Source organism: Pecten maximus, chromosome 8 (genome assembly GCF_902652985.1).
Source record: "Pecten maximus chromosome 8, xPecMax1.1, whole genome shotgun sequence".
Lineage (NCBI taxonomy): Eukaryota > Metazoa > Mollusca > Bivalvia > Pectinida > Pectinidae > Pecten > Pecten maximus.
In genome coordinates this window covers 16,825,759-16,848,351 of record NC_047022.1, presented here as the reverse complement: position 1 = coordinate 16,848,351, position 22,593 = coordinate 16,825,759, and the positions used below count along the sequence as shown (strand labels likewise).

General features: G+C 35.6%; 1 protein-coding gene across 1 annotated transcript; it reads right to left on the bottom strand.

Moving 5' to 3' along the window:
- Positions 1-369: 369 nt before the first annotated feature.
- LOC117332612 (inactive peptidyl-prolyl cis-trans isomerase FKBP6-like) lies at positions 370-20,724 on the bottom strand. Its single transcript, XM_033891589.1, has 14 exons — positions 20,594-20,724; positions 17,561-17,669; positions 16,645-16,866; positions 15,314-15,403; positions 14,723-14,854; positions 13,390-13,460; positions 12,282-12,341; positions 8,133-8,192; positions 7,336-7,533; positions 6,909-7,018; positions 6,269-6,348; positions 4,151-4,244; positions 3,203-3,329; positions 370-2,141 (listed from the first exon to the last, which is right to left on the bottom strand). Exons 1-14 carry the CDS (start codon positions 20,615-20,617, stop codon positions 2,103-2,105), a joined length of 1,416 nt encoding a protein of 471 aa, XP_033747480.1. The 5' UTR covers positions 20,618-20,724; the 3' UTR covers positions 370-2,102.
- Positions 20,725-22,593: the final 1,869 nt, after the last annotated feature.

Below are 22,593 nucleotides of genomic sequence, written 5' to 3'. Positions count from 1 at the left end.
CAATATCGGTATGTATGCGTGTACATGTAGCTGCGATAATGTGGCTCTGGATGACGAACAATTTCTGACAGATTGTTGTCGTGAGCAGTGTAGACCGGGTATGAATATTCGTTCTACAGTATGTTTAGTTCTTGAGGGACAAAAAACCTCACGCTATTAAATACTACTTTTTGAAAATAATAAGCAAAACAAATATTTAATTTTAAAACAACAATATGAATTGGGAAATTGGCAATGTGTGTTTTTTCCATGAAATCCACATTCACAATATATGGGATTTTATCATGAAATCCACATTCACATGCAATATAAGGGATTTTTATGTTGCAAAAATAACAAGTACACTAATGTTTCATATAAAATGTTTTATTTTTTTCTAAGTGTAACAATAAAATTTACATGTAAGTTCAACATAATTGATTTCAACATTTTTATGGTAAATTGAAATCTTGGTACATACATTTTTTAGTTTGAAATGTGACAACTTCCTCCTCTTAATTTTTTAGCCAATGAAATCATATCATATCTAAATAAATTGTCAAAATCTAAATTTATAATAAACATTTCCACAAAAATTTATCTGAACACAGAAATGTTATCAAAGGTTGTTTGTACTATACAATGTTTTCTTTAATAACTAATCTCAGTATACATTGTACATATATTGAGTTTGCTTCAGATGAAGTTATGAACCTTTAGTTTGTAATTGGGCTTATTTGTTAAAATCTGATACCAGTAAATGAAAATCCAAGAGAGCAATCCAAAAATGGTTTTATTTTCAATGTTTTTAACGAACTTAAGAGGAAATCAGATTTTATGACAAAATTCAAGATCTAGAAATAAAAAAATTGTCAGCATTTCTTTTTCTCAAAATATACAAGTTTAATACAGAGGTTCATACATATACATATTTAAAAAGTAACTTAACAAACAGTTTCAGCACCCATCCGCATCCCCCTCACCTCCCCAATAAAAAGTGGGGAAATGAAAATAATCAAATGAAATCCAGTATGTCATACTGCTTTGTTTAAAGAAAGTTTTATAAAAAAAAAACATTAAAAAAAAAAACAAAAAAAAACATAAAAAATTAAGAATAAAATAATAAGAATAAAAATTGTACAACTTGACATCTTAAAAACTTGGATTTGTATATGAAAACATTTTATGAATTATAATTAACATTCATTATAAGAACCTCTACACATCATCATGTCACGGTGGGGAAACTGTGCTGTCCCGCCCACCTCATTATTTTTGTTGGCCTACTTCTCCTTCCAGACCAACCAGGGAGTATTTTCACATAATATCATTTTAGTGCCAAAACAGTACAAGTATTTTGCAGATTTACATCTATCTAACCATAAAATGTATAAAATCTAAAAATGAATCCTTATCTACATATTGTCTGTATATAAAGGGAAAATGTGAACTGTAGCCATGATCGGGCGGATCCTCACATCATGGTTGCTGTGGCTTTGTTTCACTCAGTGATGACTGAGAGGTAGTTGTTCTTTTTCAGATCCGACACTATATCTGCCATTTTCGTCAGCTGGCCCACGAAGATCTGTCATTCTCATCAGCAACATTTAAAACATTTTCATCAGCTGGCCAACAAAGATCTGTCATTCTCATCAGCAACATTTAAAACATTTTCATCAGCTGGCCCACGAAGATCTGTCATTCTCATCAGCAACATTTAAAGTGAACAAACTAACCTCTACGATACTATCCGCCAACTGCTGATGTATTTGCAGTAAATATCCACCTTATCATATCCGAGTTAGATCATGTGTCAGGGACTGATGTGTAACCCCAAACAATATATAATGAGTCTCACGGCTGGCGATACTTTGGGACCTCTGATTGGTCCTGTACCACGTTCTGCCTAGAACACTGATTCCGGACAGCCCATTCATGCCATTACCATTCCTTGTCCAATTTGTAAATAATCATTTTTGTCAGCATGGATCTTGCATATATCCTTGTAAAAAGACAATCATTTACAATTTCCAGCATCCTCAAAATCAGAAATCATTCTTTCAATGCTCCAATTGTAATATTTCTGCTTCGACTACTTCATTATGGTAATGATTCCGAATTCTTCACTCCTTCTTATATAACTTTATCCGATAACTTTGACCCTAAAAAGATAAAACAAGAAAAAGACATAGTTAAACATAAGACCCTTTCCAACCAAATCAAAACTACATAAAACTGGAAGTACTGTAAATAAACTGATTTTGGTTTATTATAACGTTATCATATTAGCTGTACTTAGTGTTCCTGTCCTAAATAAATATCACCACATCAATCCACTCACAGGCGGCCATGATTAAATTCTAGTACCATATTTTTCCTCAAACAAGCCCCCTACGTTGATATTCCAGTATAAAAATTTGAATTGAATATTTGGGAGGGCTTATTTGTGAATCACTTTCAGTTAACTATTTCAAAATTAATGATTCTGCAAAAATGAAGAGGGGACTTATTTGTGGCTAGGAGTTTAAGGCATACAACAAATGATCTCAAGATGTAGTCAACAAATCTTGAAGATACTTCACAAACTAGTATGCCATGTAGAAACTTTCTTTGGAATGACCATATCCATCCAATATCAGATCCGCACCATCAAGGGAGACAAACACGAATACATCATTCGTTACACACTTACATCATCGCATAGGGGGAAGCTGTCTTTAAATCACTATAGCTGTTGACAGGACTTTAAACTATAGAAACCAAACTAGGTTCTGTGTTATTTAATATAACATCAATGAAATGCACACCCTTTTCAATTTAACGTCTGTATCAATCAAGGATCCTACATATCTAACACAGTGATTATGATCTACTGAAAACAAAAACAGGCTGTTATACTTCATACTTTTCAAATTCCCACCCTTAAAATTTAAGCCTCGAACTTTTTCTCCCTTTTTTATGTGCATAAATAATAAATTGTATCAGAAGAAATTCTGCTGAACTCTGCCTCTATATCTTTTAAATAGCATTCTGTCTTAAAATTTAAAGTGATCATTATCAGGACAGTTATCTTGCTATACCATGGGTGCCATTATGCATTTCTATTGAAGCAGTGTATATTCACTGTCTGTAATGAAGCATCTTTAACCAAAAATAGAATGTGGCTTATCTTAGAGGATCTACAGCTTACAATATCATTTCAGTTTGAGTCTTTTCTACTTACACTTCCGACCTCCTTAGCATCTAGTCCTAAGTCAGTAGCTGTTTCCAATATACACTCAATTTCACCTAAGCTGAAGTTGACCGATGGAAAGGGCATCTCTGTTCGACTGGAATCATCTCGGAATGCTCTACAGTAACAACAAATTTTATACCTTTCATTACCCCATGTTTATAAACAAATATTAAGGGTTTGTCCAAAGCTTCAATTATAAGTTAGGAATTTATACAAAGGTTAGAATTAATCTGGTATATATTGTTATTTCAAGTCTATAACAGAAACTACATTTTTTTTCTGATGATCAAATACTTAGGCAACAAAATATATATTTCTACTGAGCAGTTTTAAAAATAAATGTTTCTATATACAGGGAAATCTTATTTCCTGTGTAAAATTAACCTTTTTCTCATAACTGTAAACATCTTACATAAGACTAAGGTAAACTGTATATGGGTGATAAACATTTTTTGTTAGAAGACTTTCAGCTTGAACATTTTTCCCAATATATTTATCAAAGGACTGTGAAAAAATGTCTCCAATCCCTCACACATGGATAATTTTGGTAATGGATAATTTAATTTAATAAAACTTTGTATCCACAATCACATAATGACTAAACCTACAATTCTGGAAGAAATGAATACAGCTTTCATTTGATGTCAGAGCATCAATAGTAATGCTACCTTTTTCCCACTTTTATGTCCACTTCACAATTTTGCATACATGTATTTAATTTTTGTTTTTGTTTCTTCACTTTTCCCTATTTCTAATTTTTAAAAACATTTTTTAATCTCGTAAAAATCCTATATATACAATGATATATATATATTATGTCTATAACTATATAATCAAATTTAACAATTTTCACAAAAAAAATCATCTCAAATTCTACCAGGTGACAATTTCTTCAAAAAGCCAGGAAATCACTTGATGAACTGGCCCTGTACTTACATCAGCTGGGTCCTTGCAAGATCAGCAAATGCTTCAGAACAATTTAGAGCTTTGTTTTCTTTCACTGTTATTTTTTCATTTTCTTTTTCTTTCTCTGCAAAATATACCAAATTATATCAGCAACAGATGCTACATATCTCCATATTAAAAACAAATACACCATATTATATCTGCGAGACAAAACTACATATCTCGATACTTAAAACAATTAAATACACCATATTATATCTACCAGACAAAACTATGTATCTCCATATTTAAAACAAGTAGCCCAGAGGGCCTGTATCGCTCACCTGGTTTATATATGCAAACATCAAAATAATGTTTGTTCCATTTGCTTATAGCTTTATTTGTAAAACAAGAGGCCCAGAGGGCCTGTATCGCTCACCTGGTTTATTTGAGCAAACATAAAAATAATGTTCATGTTATATTTGTTAATGTCTAAAACAATGCTACATTGTAAATGTATGATTATGGGGTGAAGATCTCAACTGCTTCAAAGATATAACCTAGAAACAAAGTCAAGACTCAGCATGATTGTGTTTAAAGAAACCTATTAAATCCCTTGGGGGTGGGGAAAGACCCCTGGGCTTATTTCTACATCAGAATTGTGTTCATCTCTTGATCTTAATTGTTTCAATTGAAATAAGCCCTTTCATTTGTATATATTTGAATCCCAGCCACCGAGGGATGCTACCACTGAAATATCAATGTCGTACATTGCTTAATAGGTCCAGAGAAGAAGTTGTTTATATCAATATTGCCAAATGGACCACTTTTGACCTCGCCCCTCGGGCCCCTGGGGGGTCAGCCCCATCATATGTATAAATTTGAATCCCACCAACTTAGGGATGCTTCCTACCAAATTTGGTTAAACTCTGATCAGCAGTTCAGAAGAAGAAATCAATTGTGTTGAAAGACGGTGATAAGGACAAGATCGACTTATGGGGCGAAGTCTTTTGTCTGAGAACTTGTGGGGTACAAGGCACAAGTTTTAATTTGATACGGACATCACATTTAATTTCCGTTCATTCCGTCGCTAAAAAAGCACATGCGCAGTGAGATTTAATGATGAATTATGGGAAAAAACACAAATTTACATTAAATTTCCTCTACTATAGGCGACGAAGATTTTTGCACGGAATGAATCGTTAACTCACCCCACACATATATCTGAGTGAGTGCGGACAGACGGACGACGGACATCTGACGACACAGTATGGCATAAGCTCACCTTGGTCCTTCGGACCAGGTGAGCTAAAAATTGTTGATGTATGCTTATGCTGTGGGGATCTCAGCGGCATCAAAGATAAAACCCAGAAACGAAGTCCAGATTCAACATGATTGTTACATGATTGTAAAGAAACTGTAAGTCCCTTGGGGTGGGGTAAGAACCCTGGGCCTATTTTTACTCATGATTGTGTTCATCTCTTGATGCCCAGCAAGGCTATATATGGTTCAGGGGTGGGGATCTGAATGGTTTTAAAGATAAAACCAAAGAAATAATTCTTCAGGGGTTGGTTGGGGGTGTCAGTTCCATTATTTGTATAAATTTGAGTCCCAGTCCCCTGGGGATGTTAGCACTGAAATATTAATGTCATACATTGCTTAGTTTCAGAGCAGTCATTAATATCAATATTGCCATATAGACCCCTTTGGGCCCGCCCCTTAGGTCCCCAGGGGGTCAGCCATATCTTTTGTACAATTTTGAATCCCCATAAGGATGCTACCAATCAAATATGAGTGATGTGCATAACTTAGTTTCAGAGAAGACGTTTACATATCTTTAGCCAAACTGACCCATTTTGCCCAAATTTGGTCAATTTCCGTATAGCGGTTACGAAGATGACAGACAGACGACAGACGCCATGGTATGGCATAAGCTCACCTTGGTCCTTCTTGGACACTTAAATACACCATATTTTATCTACGAGACAAGCCTACATAACCATGTTTACAGTCTAGGTAATTCTTAGGTTACCTGAAAAATCTCATGGATGTGTAATGTAAAGGGAATGTGCATACTAGGTTTTATTTCATACCTTCATAGGATAAATATATCATGACTCTCTACCATATCCTTTAAACAAATACATTCTATGTATAAGGAATCATTACCTTCCTGTGTTTGTCCCTTTGGTTTCGAGAACATCCGTGAGTACATGTTGGTTTCCATTACCTTGTAATTCCTAACATCCCTATAACAAGTGATGCAGTGTTACAATTCAATTAGAGTTTACTTTAATTCAGCTAACAAATTAATTTCAAAACTAAAAGCAAAATCACATTTCTATTTCTAATAGAGCTGTGTATTGCAAGGTCGGTAGCGATATGATTCGTATAGCAATACAGGGGTCACAATACGATACGTATCACGATATATGAGAAGCTGATGACCTATCAGATATCTGGTATTCTATCGATGACGCAGTGATTTTGACACTTCTACACGATTTTCATCAATAGCAAAGTGATTTTGACACTACTACACATTTTCATCAATGAAGCAGTGATTTTGACACTACTTCACAATTTTCATTATAGGTTTTGTGATTTTGACACAACTACGCAATTTTCATCAATGATGCAGTGATCTTGACACTAATAAACATTTTTTATCACTGATGCAGTGATTTCGAACCTACTACAAAGTGTCTTATTATTCCGTTTCTTTGCATTTTTCCCCTTTTCATCAATAATTAAGCTATAAATATTAGCAGAACAGACAAATTACGTCTATATTCAGAAAAAGTCTCACCTTTCGAGTTTGGCAAGCTGTTCATTGATGCTGCGGTTGCTAGGCTCCATACGCTGAGCCTTGATCAGGTAACCACGCGCTCGATCAAACTCCTGTTGCTGGTGCAGTGCCTGAAATGTCCAATTTCAAACCTAATGTACAAAGCCAAAATAACTTAGACCAAACATATTCATTAAACCATATCTAAGATACACAAAAACAAGATTACTGCTACTGATATACTTGGGCAGAAATCAACATAAGCATTTTTTTTTGTCAGAAATGAAAACACAATTTACAAACCATTCTGTTAAGTTCTCACTTGAGGTAGAAATCATGTTCCAGTTTGAGAGTTTGAGAGATTTGTCATTCAAGTGCGAGAAATTTTAGAGAAATGGTTTTTTTTTAAACTCTCAGTGAAATCTGACAAAGTCGTGGAATTGCCTACCTTCCCAAAAAAGTAGAGTGCCTTGACATTTTCTGGTTCGATCTCCATCATCCTTTTGCAGTAGCTAATACAGCGACCAGGTTTGGCCATCCTATCGCTGCACACTGCCATGTGATGGTACATCTTGAAAAGCATTTGTTGCTGTTCTCGTTCCTCCTCATCGTCCTTAAGGCGATATTCCTCCAGAATTGTGGCAGCCTAAAGGTAATTAACAAGCTTACTTAGAGAGCAAGTCAGGTAAGGGTACAGTTCTTCATGACCGAGTCTGCAGCAAAGGTCAATTTAATTCAGGAACAAACCAGAAGTGTAAACTCATTCATTGACAAGGCAGAAAGGAGTGAATTCAGATCCGGGATCAATCAAATTATATTTATAACAATAAGTCAGCTTAGAAGAACCATAAATATTTGTATATAGTGCAAGATTTTTATCTATCTCAAAAATTGTCAAAATCCATTGTTCAATATACACCTTGTACTGTATATAAGCTTTTTCCATCCCATTTGGAGAGATAATTAATTTTATTATTATGTTATCTTTGATTTGTTTTTGTTGCTTCTTTCAACAACAGTGTTACAGTTTGATATTTTATTTTATATGCTAGGGTAAAGATAGATGCATAATCAATGAAATCAATAGCCGTTCTGATGTTCAATTCCTTGAAAATTGGATTTACAAAAATTGTATGTATTTAACATTAACTTTGTTGCATCACACGTCTTCCATATACACGTTTAATCTTTACCTAACATATTCTGAACTTCAATATGAAAACTTAAATCACATGATCAATTTACCTTCCTATAATGACGATATGCTTTCCCAAATTGTTCAGCATCGAAAAGCTGCTTTCCATGCTGAAATAATGAAAAAAAAAGTTTAAACCTATGTTCAGTTATTAGAAATTCAGTTCAGTTCTGCATATTCAATATATTATCATAAATGATGTTGACCTTTCCATTTGTCTTTTCTGATGCTTTCACATCATGGGTAACTTTCTATTTTTGTATGTCCATATGTTTTAAGCAAAGACTTTCTTCCATGATGAATTCAAACTACTGTGATTGCATAAGATATATTTCTTCTTTCTGTTGATTTTAAGGGGACAATGATCTTGGTGTTGTCTCAGGATAAAATAGTGTCCACAGGATAATAAAGAACTGCATTATTTAAAGATCATACGCTAGTACTGTTAACAGCTGAAATAATGCTGGCCTAAAAAATGCATAAAATGACACCGACATTAAAGAAATTTAAAATCTGACAAAAACCAGCAAAAATTTACATACCAAATATAGAGTCAGAGAACGACATAGACTTCCTTAAGTTAAGATGGAATTAATTTTTGATTTACTAAAAATTTTAATAAGAGATAACAAGCATGCTGTAAATATTAATTTAAAAAAATTAATTTAAGTAACAAGAGGCCCAATGGGCCTGTATCACTCACCTGGCTCTACAGCAACTTTGAAGTTGATTGAGGTCATTTCTACAGATACTATGCTGATTATCATAGTAAGCTAGGTTTATTCGTATTAATAAATTTTCTAGTCCTTCATTCCAGCATTTTATTGGCCTAATATCTGGTCTAGGAGGCTCTTGGCTATCGCAAAATTATTGTTTACAGATTTAAGCCGATTTCACCCCTGTGACCTTAAATGTAGGTCAAGGGTCATTAATTTGAACAAACTTTGTAGCCCTTCACCCCAGCATGCTACAGGCCCAATATCAAGTCCCTGGGCCTTTTGGTTATTAAGAAGAAGTCATTTGAAGAATATAGCCTATTTGACCAATATGACCTTGAATGAAGGTCAAGGTCATTTATTTGAACAAACTTGGTAGCCCTTCACCCAAGCATGCTACAGACCCAATACCAAGTCCCTGGGCCTCTTGGTTATTGAGAAGAAGTTGTTTGAAGAATATAGCCCATTTGACCCATGTGACCTTGAATGAAGGTCAAGGTCATTTATTTGAACAAACTTTGTAGCCCTTCATCCTAGCATGCTACAGGCCCAATATCAAGTCCCTGGGCCTCTTGGTTATTGAGAAGAAGTTGTTTGAAGAGTTTAGCCTATTTGACCCATGTGACCTTGAATGAAGGTCAAGGTCATTTATTTGAACAAACTTTGTAGCCCTTCACCCAAGCATGCTACAGGTCCAATATCAAGTCCCTGGGCCTCTGGGTTATTGAGAAGAAGACATTTGAAGATTATAGCCTATTTGACCAATGTGACCTTGAATGAAGGTCAACGTCATTTATTTGAACAAACTTTGTAGCCCTTCATCCCAGCATGCTACAGGCCCAATATCAAGTCCCTTGGCCTCTTGGTTATTGAGAAGAAGTTGTTTGAAGAGTATAGCCTATTTGACCCATTCGACCTTGAATGAAGGTCAAGGTCATTTATTTGAACAAACTTTGTTGCCCTTCACCCCAGCATGCTACAGGCCCAATATCAAGTCCCTGGGTCTCTTGGTTATTGAGAAGAAGTCGTTTGAAGATTATAGCCTATTTGACCCATGTGACCTTGAATGAAGGTCAACGTCATTTATTTGAACAAACTTTGTAGCCCTTCACCCCAGCATGCTACAGGCCCAATATCAAGTTCCTGGGCCTCTTGGTTATTGAGAAGAAGTTGTTTGAAGATTATAGCCTATTTGACCAATGTGACCTTGAATGAAGGTCAAGGTCATTTATTTGAACAAACTTGGTAGTCCTTCACCCCAGCAAGCTACAGGCTCAATATCAAGTCCCTTGGCCTCTTGGTTATTGAGAAGAAGTTGTTTGAAGATTATAGCCTATTTGACCCATGTGACCTTGAATGAAGGTCACAGTCATTTATTTTAACAAACTTAGTAGCCCTTCATCCCAGCATGCTACAGCCCCAATATCAAGTCCCTGGGCCTCTTGGTTATTGAGAAGAAGTCGTTTGAAGATTATAGCCTATTTGACCCATGTGACCTTGAATGAAGGTCAACGTCATTTATTTGAACAAACATGGTAGCCCTTCATCCCAGCATGCTACAGGCCCAATATCAAGTCCCTGGGCCTCTTGGTTATTTAGAAGAAGTCGTTTGAAGATTATAGCCTATTTGACCCATGTGACCTTGAATGAAGGTCAAGGTCAATTATTTGAACAAATTTGGAAGCCCTTCACCCCAGTATGCTACAGGCCCAATATGAAGTTCCTGGGCCTCTTGGTTATTGAGAAGAAGTTGTTTAAATGAAAAAAGTTGACGCCGGACGGCCGGACGGCCGGACGGACGGACGGACGGACGACGGACGCCGCACCATGGCATAAGCTCACTTGCCCTTCGGGCAGGTGAGCTAATAAATGTTTCCTAATTATAACTGGCCCCCGCTCAAAACCTTGGCTTAAGTGCAAAAAATTGAGTGGACTGGCTGACAAACCTAACAATCCCTGTGTGGATGGCTATGGGTTTGTCCCCTGGCTGAGGCATACCAGAGTCTTAAGTAATGGTAGTTGCTACTCCTGCATACTACTCTGCATTTGGTGAGTTGGACAACTGGTTCGCCTGTTGTCAGTATAATGTGACAGAGTGGGGCGACCTGCTGGGTGTCTTTGGCAGTAGGCTTCAGTGATCAGGTAGCACTACAATGTTGGCATCAGTTCTGTGCTATCTAGCACAAAGGGGAGGCCATCCTTAGTTACCTAAGCTGTAAATAGGACATTAAACAATGCAAACCAAACCATCATCAATAACAAGAGGCCCAATGGGCCTGTATCGCTCACATGGCTCTACAGCAACTTTGAAGTTGATTGAGGTCATTTCTACAGATACTATGCTGATTACCACTTTATTCAAATATCAGAAAAAGCTAAGTTTATTCATGTCAATAAGTTTTCTAGTCCTTAATTCCAGCATACTATTGGTATAATATCAGGTCTCGGTGACTCTTGGCTATCGCAAAATCATTATTTAAAGATTTAAGCCTATTTCATCCCTGTGAACTTGAATGTAGGTCAAGGTCATTCATTTGAATAAACTTGGTAGCCCTTCACCCCAGTATACATACAGGCCCAACATCAAGTCCTTGGGCCTCTTGGTTATTGAGAAGAAGTTGTTTTAAGATTTTAGCCTATTTGACCAATGTGACCTTTCAAATACGTCAAGGTCATTTATTTGAACAAACTTGGTAGCCCTTCACTCAAGCATGCTACAGGCCTGATATCAAGTCCCTGTGCCTCTTGGTTATTTAGGATAAGTTGTTTGAAGATTTTTGCCTATTTTACCCATGTGACTTTGAATGAGGGTCAAGGTAATTTATTTGAACAAACTTGGTAGCCCTTCACCCCAGCATGTCACAGGCCCGATATCAAGTCCCTGGACCCCTTGGTTAAGCATGCCACAGGCCCGATATCAAGTCCCTGGACCCCTTGGTTATTGAGAAGATGTTGTTTGAAGATTATAGCCTACCGTATTTGACCTATGTGACCTTGAATGAAGGTCAAGGTCATTATATTGAACAAACTTGGTAGCCCTTCACCCTAGCATGCTACATGCCCAATATCAAGTCCCTGGGCCTCTTGGTTATTGAGAAGTTGTTTGAAGATTTTTGCCTATTTTACCCATGTGACCTTGAATGAGGGTCAAGGTAATTTATTTGAACAAACTTGGTAGCCCTTCACCCTAGCATGCTACAGGCCCAATATCAAGTCCCTTGGCATTTTGGTTATTAAGAAGAAGTCTTTTGAAGATTATAGCCTATTTGACCTATGTGACCTTGAATGAGGGTCAAGGTCATTCATTTGAACAACCTTGGTAGCCCTTCACCTGAGCATGCTACAGGCCCAATATCAAGTCCCTGAACCCCTTGGTTATTGAGAAGAAGACGCCGGACAGACGGCCGGACAACGGACGTTGCACCATGGCATAAGCTCACTTGCCCGAAGGGTAGGTGTGCTAAAAATTTAAATGTCAATCACCTGTCTTTCTTCAGTGTATACTTTCCTAAGCTGATCAAATTTCAAATTTCTCTTTTCCTCCTGAAATAAATAAAGATTTGTAAATTGATTATTTTCTTTCAAAGTGATCTCTATATTGTCATTATATCTTAGGGTTTCCTCACTATACAGCATATATACTAACCCCTGAATCTCACCGAACCAGGTGAGCTAAAAATGAATCTTACGTTGTGTAATTATTTAATTTCAGAATGTTTTACCTTGCTCTCCGAGGTATGTAACTCCAAATATCTGTTGAAATCTCACGGAATCAATTTATTTTGATTGCCTTATAAGGAATTCGAAGTCAACCTTTACATTTGTATCAAAGACGGCGGTATATTTGAACTGATTTCTGCCTGCATCTTGTTTGTTTTGGATATTACCTTCCATTGTAGAAATAACATAATGTACAGGGTTGTTAATTGAATATTGATAATAGATACCAGAATCAACAATTTACATATGTTTTTTACCTGAAAAAACTATAATCTTAGACTGATGACCAGCCGATGTGAATCACATCAGGTTTGCTACACCATCGGTAATGGAACCAGTTTCATACCCTGCCAGAGGCCAGGGTAGGACGGTATGAATATCCGTTCTACATGAACAGCACTAGGGAACGAGATACTTATAGATAAGAAGTTTGCAGGTCATATTGTGAAATGTGAAGGACATAGAGGATTTTATACATATGAGTTGCTATGTAATTTGGGATCAAATATTAAATGAATCCAATTGTATACATGTAGCAACAAATGTAAGATTCTGTTTATCACATAACTTATATTGTAATTAGAGAATCGTGTGACATCATAAGTATATTCACTGTGATGTCATAGTGTTATTACACACATCTTTCAATATTGATGACATGACCAGCCAGTATACGTAGGAAATCATCGAAAACTGTCTTTAGTAATATGTAGGCATAAAAAGGACAATTTGTAATTGATAAGAAAAGCTTTATCATTTTATAATCATGTCACAAAATATGATGATTTGTTTTTTTAATTTCCTTATAATCACAAAATCCTCAAACTTGTCATACACCTGTTCTGGTATTGAAATCTCTCTTTAATCTCACCTCTGTTAGAAAATTGTATTCATCTAGTCCAGCATGCTCCACAAAACTCATCAGCTCCACTTCGTACATCACTGTCAAGATTGCCAAAAAACAAGTTAGCAACAGCTCAAATGGGCTTGTATTGCTCATGTTATTCAAAAAGCATTCCAAAGTGTGTAAAGGCTAAAATACTGAACTAAATTCATACACTTCATACATTCTAACTACAAAAAAATCCAGATGAAATACCATTTCACTGAAGGTGGTATACCTTTCAAAAACTTTCAAATTCAGTCAAGATAATTTCGCTCTTTTTTCAACAAATATGTTATCCCAGCAAATATCATAGGGAACAGCTATCATGTTTTTTTTCACCACTGTGACAAAGAACAAATTCTAAGGTATGTTTTTTCTCAAACATATCACACCATTTCAGTAAACTATTGACTTAATAGCATTGTCAGAAGTCATTAAAGGTATATAACACAAGAATTCCACAGAAGTGGAAGTGTCACCTGCACAGCAAGCTAGGAGTTGAATTTTAAACAAGCAAGCACTTCCTGTAAGAAAGCAATAAATCAAGTTTGCATGTGATTGGTCCAAGGGATCTCAAGTTATTGCAAGCAAATTTTTTTCTTTTATAGTAACAATGACCTTTGACCTTCAAGCCTGAAAAAGCAATCCCAAGCAACCAGTTTTGATAAGGAAGCACTATACAAAGTTTGAATTTGATTGGCCTACCTAAGGGAACTCGAGTTATTCAAGGAAACCAATTTTCTATTAATAGTAACAGTATCCTTGACCTTGGACCTTTGAACATGAGAAGCAATCCCAAGCAAGCACTTTTTGTAAGGAAGTGCTGTATGAAGTTTGAGTTTGATTGGCCCAAGGGAACTCAAGTGATCGCACACAAAAAATACCCAATTGCTTGGGTGACATTAACCAAGACATCATTTATACTTTACACGCTTCTTTGTCAAGGATCTTTGAAATCCAGCAAGCAAGTTTGGTGACATTGTATTTTAAATTGTCTTCCAACAAAAAAACTTTTTGATCCTCAAAACTTGTAATGCTTTCTCGCTTGCTTTTTCCATTTTATATATTTTCAAAGGCAACTTTATATTTTCAACCCCAATTTTTGACTTAAATCTCAGTACAACTTTTTTTTATTTTTATTTTCTCCATCACATCAAAATACTACTAAAATAAATTAGTCCAGCAGAAATAGCATGCCTGCAAAAGGTAGTTTTAAGGTATTTTTGAACTGTCTCTCCTATAGAAATTCCAAAACATTCAAAAGTTAGGATCAGGGATTGATAAGCAAAACTAGTCACTGCTCAATTCTGTACATTACCAGTAGCTTCAGGTGGGACCCGAGGAGCACAGCCAAGTTTTCCAAGTGCATAATCATGTTTAATGATGAACCTGGACAATTCTCCTTTCTTCATAGTTGAAATTCCTATCTCTAATCCTTCTAGTAGCTGTCCTGAAATTTACAAAGGAGTATTAATGTGTCCAGTTGATACATGATCCAGCTCTCTAATACAAAGGAGTATTAATGTGTCCAGTTGATACATGATCCAGCTGTCTAATTGAAAGAGATTGCATTCTGTTTTATAGCACAATGGTATACTTTTTTTTAACATTTCAACAATCATCACACAATTCCTACATTTTGAGTGAAAGTACATAAATTTCATTTTTTTAAATCAATTTACATCTAAATTAATACTCTCGGCCAATATCAATGACATCAATTCCAAACTGAATCTACAAGCTTACAAGTATTTGTTTTATCTTATATATTAAAGCTTACAAGTATTTCTTTTTTAATAATTGTTTAAGTATATTGTATGCTTGATAGTGTTTGCTGCATTAGTTAGTACCATATACATGTTAGTAAATAAATGTTATCTACAAAATTCAGGAAGACAAATGTTTTTACCTTTTCCCAACTGTCTTTTGACAGGAGCATTTCGTAAGCGTGAGGAATCAAATGGTTCATCTGAATACTCCAAAAAGCCATTGTAGTGAACTAGAAAAGAAATGTTATTTCCAAATTATTTTGATTTGTAACAACAAAACCAACCAGACAATTCAGTGAATTACAGTCCTTCAATGAATGTGAACTTAAATGCCAAGAATGCAAAGATGATAAATAAATCTGATGGCTATTTACTGTAACTTATACATTTGTTATTTTATCAATTTAAACGTTATATGTTGATAATGCTTCCTTAATTAGAAATATTTGATACTTAAATTCAGTAAATTGTATTTAAAAGAAATCATTACACCATGACAATGTGCATACAGATGACTATCAGGACTGGAGACTGAATATCTAAAGTATTATAAACAAACCTGGAAGAAAGAATCTGGTTGTTTTTTTCCCCTTATGCATGGTAACCATAACAGTAGTTGGAAGTGTGGATTAGATTTATCGACTTTGTACATGGCACACTGCCTCATTTAGGTGAACATAGGCCCCAAGTATGAAGTGCCAATATTAGGAAGTGTATACATAGAAGATAGAACTTGACCAAACGTTTTCTTTGATGCAGGTCAAAGGTCACAATGGAGGTCAACGTGACCTAGTTTTGGCACGCAACACACTGCCTCATCTAGGTGAACCCATGCCCTAGGTAGGAAGTAGCAGTGTAAGAAGTGTAAGAGATAGAGCCTGACAACTTTTTCTTTTATGTAGGTCAAAGGTCACAATATACATCACAGTAAACTAGTTTGGACACTCAACACACTGCCTTATATAGGTGAAGCCAGCTATGCCCCAAGTATGAAGTGTCAGTGTTAAGAAGTATAGGAGGTAGAGCCTGGACAATATTTTGCTTCGATGTAGGTCAAAGGTCATGATGTAGGTCAGTGACCTACTTTTGGTATGTGACACGTACACCACCTCATTTAGGTGAACCTATGCTGCATGTATAAAGTGCCAACATGGAAAAGCATAGGAGATAATTAAGTCCAGACAAGATAATTATATATATAATGTGCAGAAGGACGGAAAGATGGACGGACACAACGCAAAACTATATCCCCCCCCCCCCCCCTCCGTTTCTGGCAGGGAACTAAAATTTTACATATTACTGATAACAACATACAATTGGGAATGGAGCCTATATTTGGACTCAAGCCTACCGGTATAGGTAGGAATAACACCATAAAGCGTCAATTCATCATCATGCTAATATGTTCAAATTCACGTTTGCACGAAAGCTTTAGTGTACTGATATAACTACATGTATGCTTATAACTCACTGGTTACAATGGATCCATCAGGTATAACATTGCCTGATCCATGTGTCAGTATCTTTTTCACAACCCCACCATCTTCAACAAGTTTCTCCATTTTCTTTGCCATTTTTTCAAATGGACAAGTCCCATCATCTTCATCTGTGTCATCATCGTCTTCATCAGGAATATAGCAATTTCTCAGCACATCATTTGGTTCAAAGAAGGCATTGCTGGTCAGGTTTTCATCTGAAAAGATAGTCAGATTGTACTTCTGAAAGAACGATATGTTTTTCTAGATCTCTGTGGATCATGTTTCAATTCCCATGGTCACTCAATGGGTATGATATATGTGTCAGTAATTTCTATAGATGTACTCGTACTGTATGTGCTGAAAACCACATTGGGTTTCATCCATAGAATCAGGGTTGTTAAAGTCTGAAAATATATCATTTCATATATACTTGTGAGATAATTCAAAATTCAACTAATAACTGATCATGAGCCAGGGATTTTCCTACAATTTTTTAACTGGGTCCAGGGTCCATTGAACTGGGAATTTCTACACGACAAAATGTGACATTGGGAAAAACAAAAAATAGTGAAATTCATACTAATTTTAGTTTTTCTTTGATGAATATTGCCTTAATATTATTTTTCATTTCATTTTGTTATCTGTAGCTGTTTTTGATTTTTTAAAGGTACCTTATATAATTAGTATAGGTCTTTGTATATAAAACATACTTAGTCATTCATAAGTGACTACAAAATTGGGAATTGGGAATGGGTCCTTTTAACGGACCCCGTTTCTATTGTAGGAAAATCTCTGTGAGCTATATATATGTTCGTTGTAAATGAAATAAACAATGTTAATCTGATTCCTAATTTTGAACAATTCTGAGAGCAATTTATATGTTTTAAATTAAGAACTTTTAAAACTAACCTGGCACCATACAATCCTCTTTGAGCTGAAAACTTTGGCCTTCACTCAAAGGATTCCGTAGCTCATTTAGATCAAGAGGTTCCTTGAGGGGGACAGAAAGATCTTCTTGCTGTAAAGAAAGAAATTCTGACTTAAGGTTTTACAATGTCAATTATTATCATAATACTTTCATCAATATTAACATATATATTAAATATTCATTAATGAATACAAGGTTCAAGAATCTTGTAAAGGAACTGATCATGATACACTGTATATTATCAAAGTTGATGAATGATGAAAATTTATGTGAAATATATTTTTTTGTTTTGTTAACTATGTGTTGATCAAATTAATTATTTTCTCCCACAGTTCACCAGTTTAACTCCAGTTTTAGATGCGAGAGATTTCTCTGTCAGTGTCAACCCCTAGGGTATGACAGATTGCACGCGCTGACCTTCTGAACCGGAAGTACTTACGGAAGTACTTTTTGAGTGACGTCACTCATAGTTCCCGCATTGTTATCTAATGTTAAATATGCGTATGAGGCACAAAGCTTTATGAAAATGAAATGACAAGCTGTACTGTTGTTAACACCAGAATAGTATATCACCGATACCTTATTTCAGTTTCTGTTTGAATAAGTACAGTGTACTTTGTTTTCTTGTGTAATGATATTGGAATGCATTTTTTGGGGTTGTGATGGCTACTTCGATTCTTCAAATGAGGATATTCATGCACCGACCATGTGCATTTGTTTACAAACATGCCTTGACCACTGACTTGATCATGCAATCATTTAAAATGGCGGGAGAAAAATAATCATTCCCTACCTTGGGAGTGTGACAAAGAAATCTCAACCCTCGGGGAAACTCATAGATGTCCAACCCTTGGCAAGCCTGGAGTTGGATATCGATGTTCATGAATTTCCCCTTGGGTTGAGATTTCCTTTTCTCTTACCCTGGACAGGGATATCCGCAGTTTTACCGGGGTGAGATTTTCTTATCTCACCCTAGGGAAAAGACAAGCTACACATGCCCTTTGAACGTGCTTATGTTCTCGATAGGGTGACGTCACTATAACCTGACCCGGAACTTCTTTTACGGGGTCACACACATGCATATGTTCATCTGCTTGTTTACCTGTGTCATTTGTTCTTTTTGAATGTCAGATATCAGTATTATTCACAAAAGAAATTAAAATCAGTATTAATTATCGGAGTTAACTGGGTGTTTGTTGTTTTTGACAAGCTTATCGGAATTATGTTTTGTATGAAATCAACATTGTAAGGTGTAAAGCATCTGCTGCAGCCTCATCACAACAGTCATCCACCGTCAACGTCACGTGTAGCTGTTTACATACGTTTGGATTTGGTTCACATTACCATTGGAAAACAGTAAGAGAAAAATAATCATTCACCCCTTTTTGAGATGAGATAGGGGGATCTCAACCCTCAGGGGGAGATTGTTAAGTTCCCAAACACTCGACAAGCCTCATGTTTGTGAATTTAACAAAATCCCCCCCCCCCCCCCCCCCCCTTCGGGTTGAGATCCCCCTATCTCACCCCAAAAGGGGTGAAAGAATTGATTATTCTCTTACTCTGGACAGGGATATCCACAGTTTTACCGGGGTGAGATTTTCTTATCTCACCCAAGGGAACAGACAAGCTACATGTGCTCTTTGAACATGCTCTTGTTCTCTATAAGGCGACGTCACTATGACCTGACCGGAACGTTTGAATGTTAAATATCAATATTATAAGCCAGGAAGCAAGCGTATAATTTGCACAGAAAATAGTTTGGCATACTCAGGCATAAAACAGGTCATTATGTACGATTTAAGATGTTTTTCTATAATTAATTTGAATTCAACTAATGTCTTCAAACATGTCAAAGTGTGAATATCATATTACTAATAATCACAAACAAACAGTTCGCAGAAGGAGACAAGATTGTCTAGTGTTGATAGTGATTTTAATTTTGGGAAACATTATTTCCGGTCCCATCCCGAACTCATCGGGATTTATCATTTAAATAAGGGTCATTTTTTTCCCTCCGATAGTTCGGAATGAATTTGTTCTAGCGAAATTTGGCAATGACTGCTTAAGGTTGCTGTTTCCTAGCACCTAAAAATGTGGAAGTGTAATACTGTAATCCTTATACACTATACATGTACATTTGTATATCTTATGCTAATTTTAAGAAAGAACAGAGAAAAACACATTCCTGTTGAGTGTCCATCTTAGGTTCCTTGATGGGCTACATAATATGATGGTTTTGTTTGTTTTTCCGTCGTCCAGAGCTACGTACGTTATCGCAGCTAATGACGAAGATGACTCTGAATAGTATAATATCAAAGTGTGTGAATTAAAGACTTCCAGATGTACTGGTAAGATAATACATTGCTAAAATTGCTTAAGAAATGTTTAATTATACTAAATATTACTCTCAAAGTTACACGACATCCGTTATTTGTAGCATTTCCGAGGTTCCTTGTTTTGCAAAACTATCGTCAATGGAAGGGAATCGTAGCTCTTGACAACGAACATCCATCAGAAATTGTTCGTCCATCATCAATAGCTACTGTACGTATACGTTATCGCAGCTAAAACAACCGTACCAATAGTTAGGCAGCAGTGACTGGTATGCGCCACAGGTGCTCGGTTTCGGGATTCCGAGTAACATACGACATCAGTTAACAACCAGAACACTATAAATTAAGTATTCATATACATTCTAAAACCTTATAACATCGGGGTTATCTATCTCTTTTTTTATACATCGATAACCACGATTTTTTACAAGGTTTTAGAATGTAGATGAATACTTAATTTATAGTGTTGTGGTTGTTAACTAATGTCATATGTTACTCAGAATCCCGAAACCGAGCCCCTGTGGTATGCGCGTGACGTGACAGTATGCATATGCAAACAATGAAAGGTTTTTTTCAACTTTAGTTTTGGTCCTCACTGAACGACTGCCCCACCCATTTTGCAAATCATGATCACATCACCAGTCCCGATCAATTACACAAAGTATCATTTTCGATACACACCGTGTAATATTCGTCCTGGTCCATTTCAAAACGTTGACAACAACCTCCAAAATAAACTGTAAACAAACCACACGTTCTTCTCTCAACTTCTGCCCAGTCTTTCGATTCCCGCGAAACTTCAAGCGTATGAGTGAGCAAGAATCAAGGGATATTATAATGTAGGATCCGATCTGTCGAACCGGACTACTTTAGTGGAAACCTTACCATTTGTAAATAATTAATCGGAAAGACATTCCAATGTAATTGATCTGTTATATATTCCGATGACAGTTTATTTAAATTTCTTATAAAATTAATTAATAGTTTATACTATTTCATTACACCATTTGTGTAGTTACTACAGTAAATACAATTGTAAAATTATCTAGTATGGATAAAAGACATCTTCATAACGTTATGTATCAATCTAAAATACAGGCAGTTTTCAACCTACAGATGAATAATTATGGAAAATACAATCATTTATTGGATCATTGGATGTTAAACGATATGATAATGTCTAGTTCTACTAGTACTGTATATCCGATCATCGTCCCATCACTAAAGTAAAAAGTTGTAAAATATTCAAGTATTAGTTTGTTGGCAGTTTTGACGGAAAAAAAGTTTGTTTGTAAATTAGAGCTAAAAAAAGGTTTGCTCCTTTAAGATTACAAAAAAAAAAGTTTGATTAGATGCATTAAAAAGATTGAAAGAATCCAAAATTCAATTTTTTTCGGAGGCTTCGCTCTCAAATACTAGGTCATAATTGTTTTTAATATCTAATACATGTACAGTATGTGTAATTTGTGAATGTCTTCAGATATTCAAAACTATTGTGTGAAATCTTTTCTTACAATAGCACAGAGACCTATATACTAGTATATAGGTCTCTGTTCAAACCAGCATTAATTTAACTATATTCAGTGAATACTTAGGTGGGTTTTCCCCCTCCGTCTTGTACGAAACTTACAAAAATAAGACATGGTTGTCTTAAATGGAGAGATTAATCAATAAGATTAATGAAAAGGTATTTTACTGTCAATAACAATAAACAAAATGTAGATAAAAGATAAAAAGAGTATAATGTCCCCCTACTCCAAAAAGAATTGTTACGTAGTTTACAACCGGACAGCCAGTCGGCACGCTGTAAACATCGCACAACAGTAGACTATGTACGTGACTATAGCGGAACACATGTGAGGAGCTCGTTTCTATCAATCAGTGAATGAAAATAATATTTCAGTCCAAATTCATGGATAAATAGAGCATATATATGTAATTATGTTCTTTTAACTCCCTGATGTTGGACTCAATATTAATTTTGATTAATTTTAAACAAAATACATTATTCGTTATCAGGGACGTGCCAGCCATTACATAAACATATATATAGGTCTCTGAATAGCATAATAAAAGTGATTGTGATGTATTAAATTGTTGTTTTGTTTCAATCTGCATATATAACAGCTAGTATTGCTTTATCTTATTAAACTCATTGATCACACCAAAAACACTTATCACTGGAATCACTGGAAGACATCGATATAAGTCTAATTTGACTTCTTTGATGTATCTTGACGTTTTCCCACAACCAGAGACCTATATACTAGTATATAGGTCTCTGCCACAACTAATGATTGTCCTTCGCGACTTCGTTCCGGTTGCACACACACTTAATAATCACAAAATTGTATATACACTTAAAAAGTTCTAAAATACATAATGTATACTCAGAGTATATTATCGAAGTCCCTTTACTAAGTGGGCAATCAAGATATATTGCTGATATTTGACATACATGCCCTTATCATCAATTAAAAGATGGCCTGCTGTACAGGATGAACAGGCGCGGATTCAGGATTTTCGAAAGGGGGTCCAATAATTTGGCTCATTCCCCGAACACCAACTCTGGTAAAGACAAAGGAAGATGTTATTGTAGGAAGTTCTTTGAAGTTTAGTTATAGTCTGTTTCAATATGACATACTCAGGTAAAAAAAAATAGGGTCAGCTCAGGTATATGA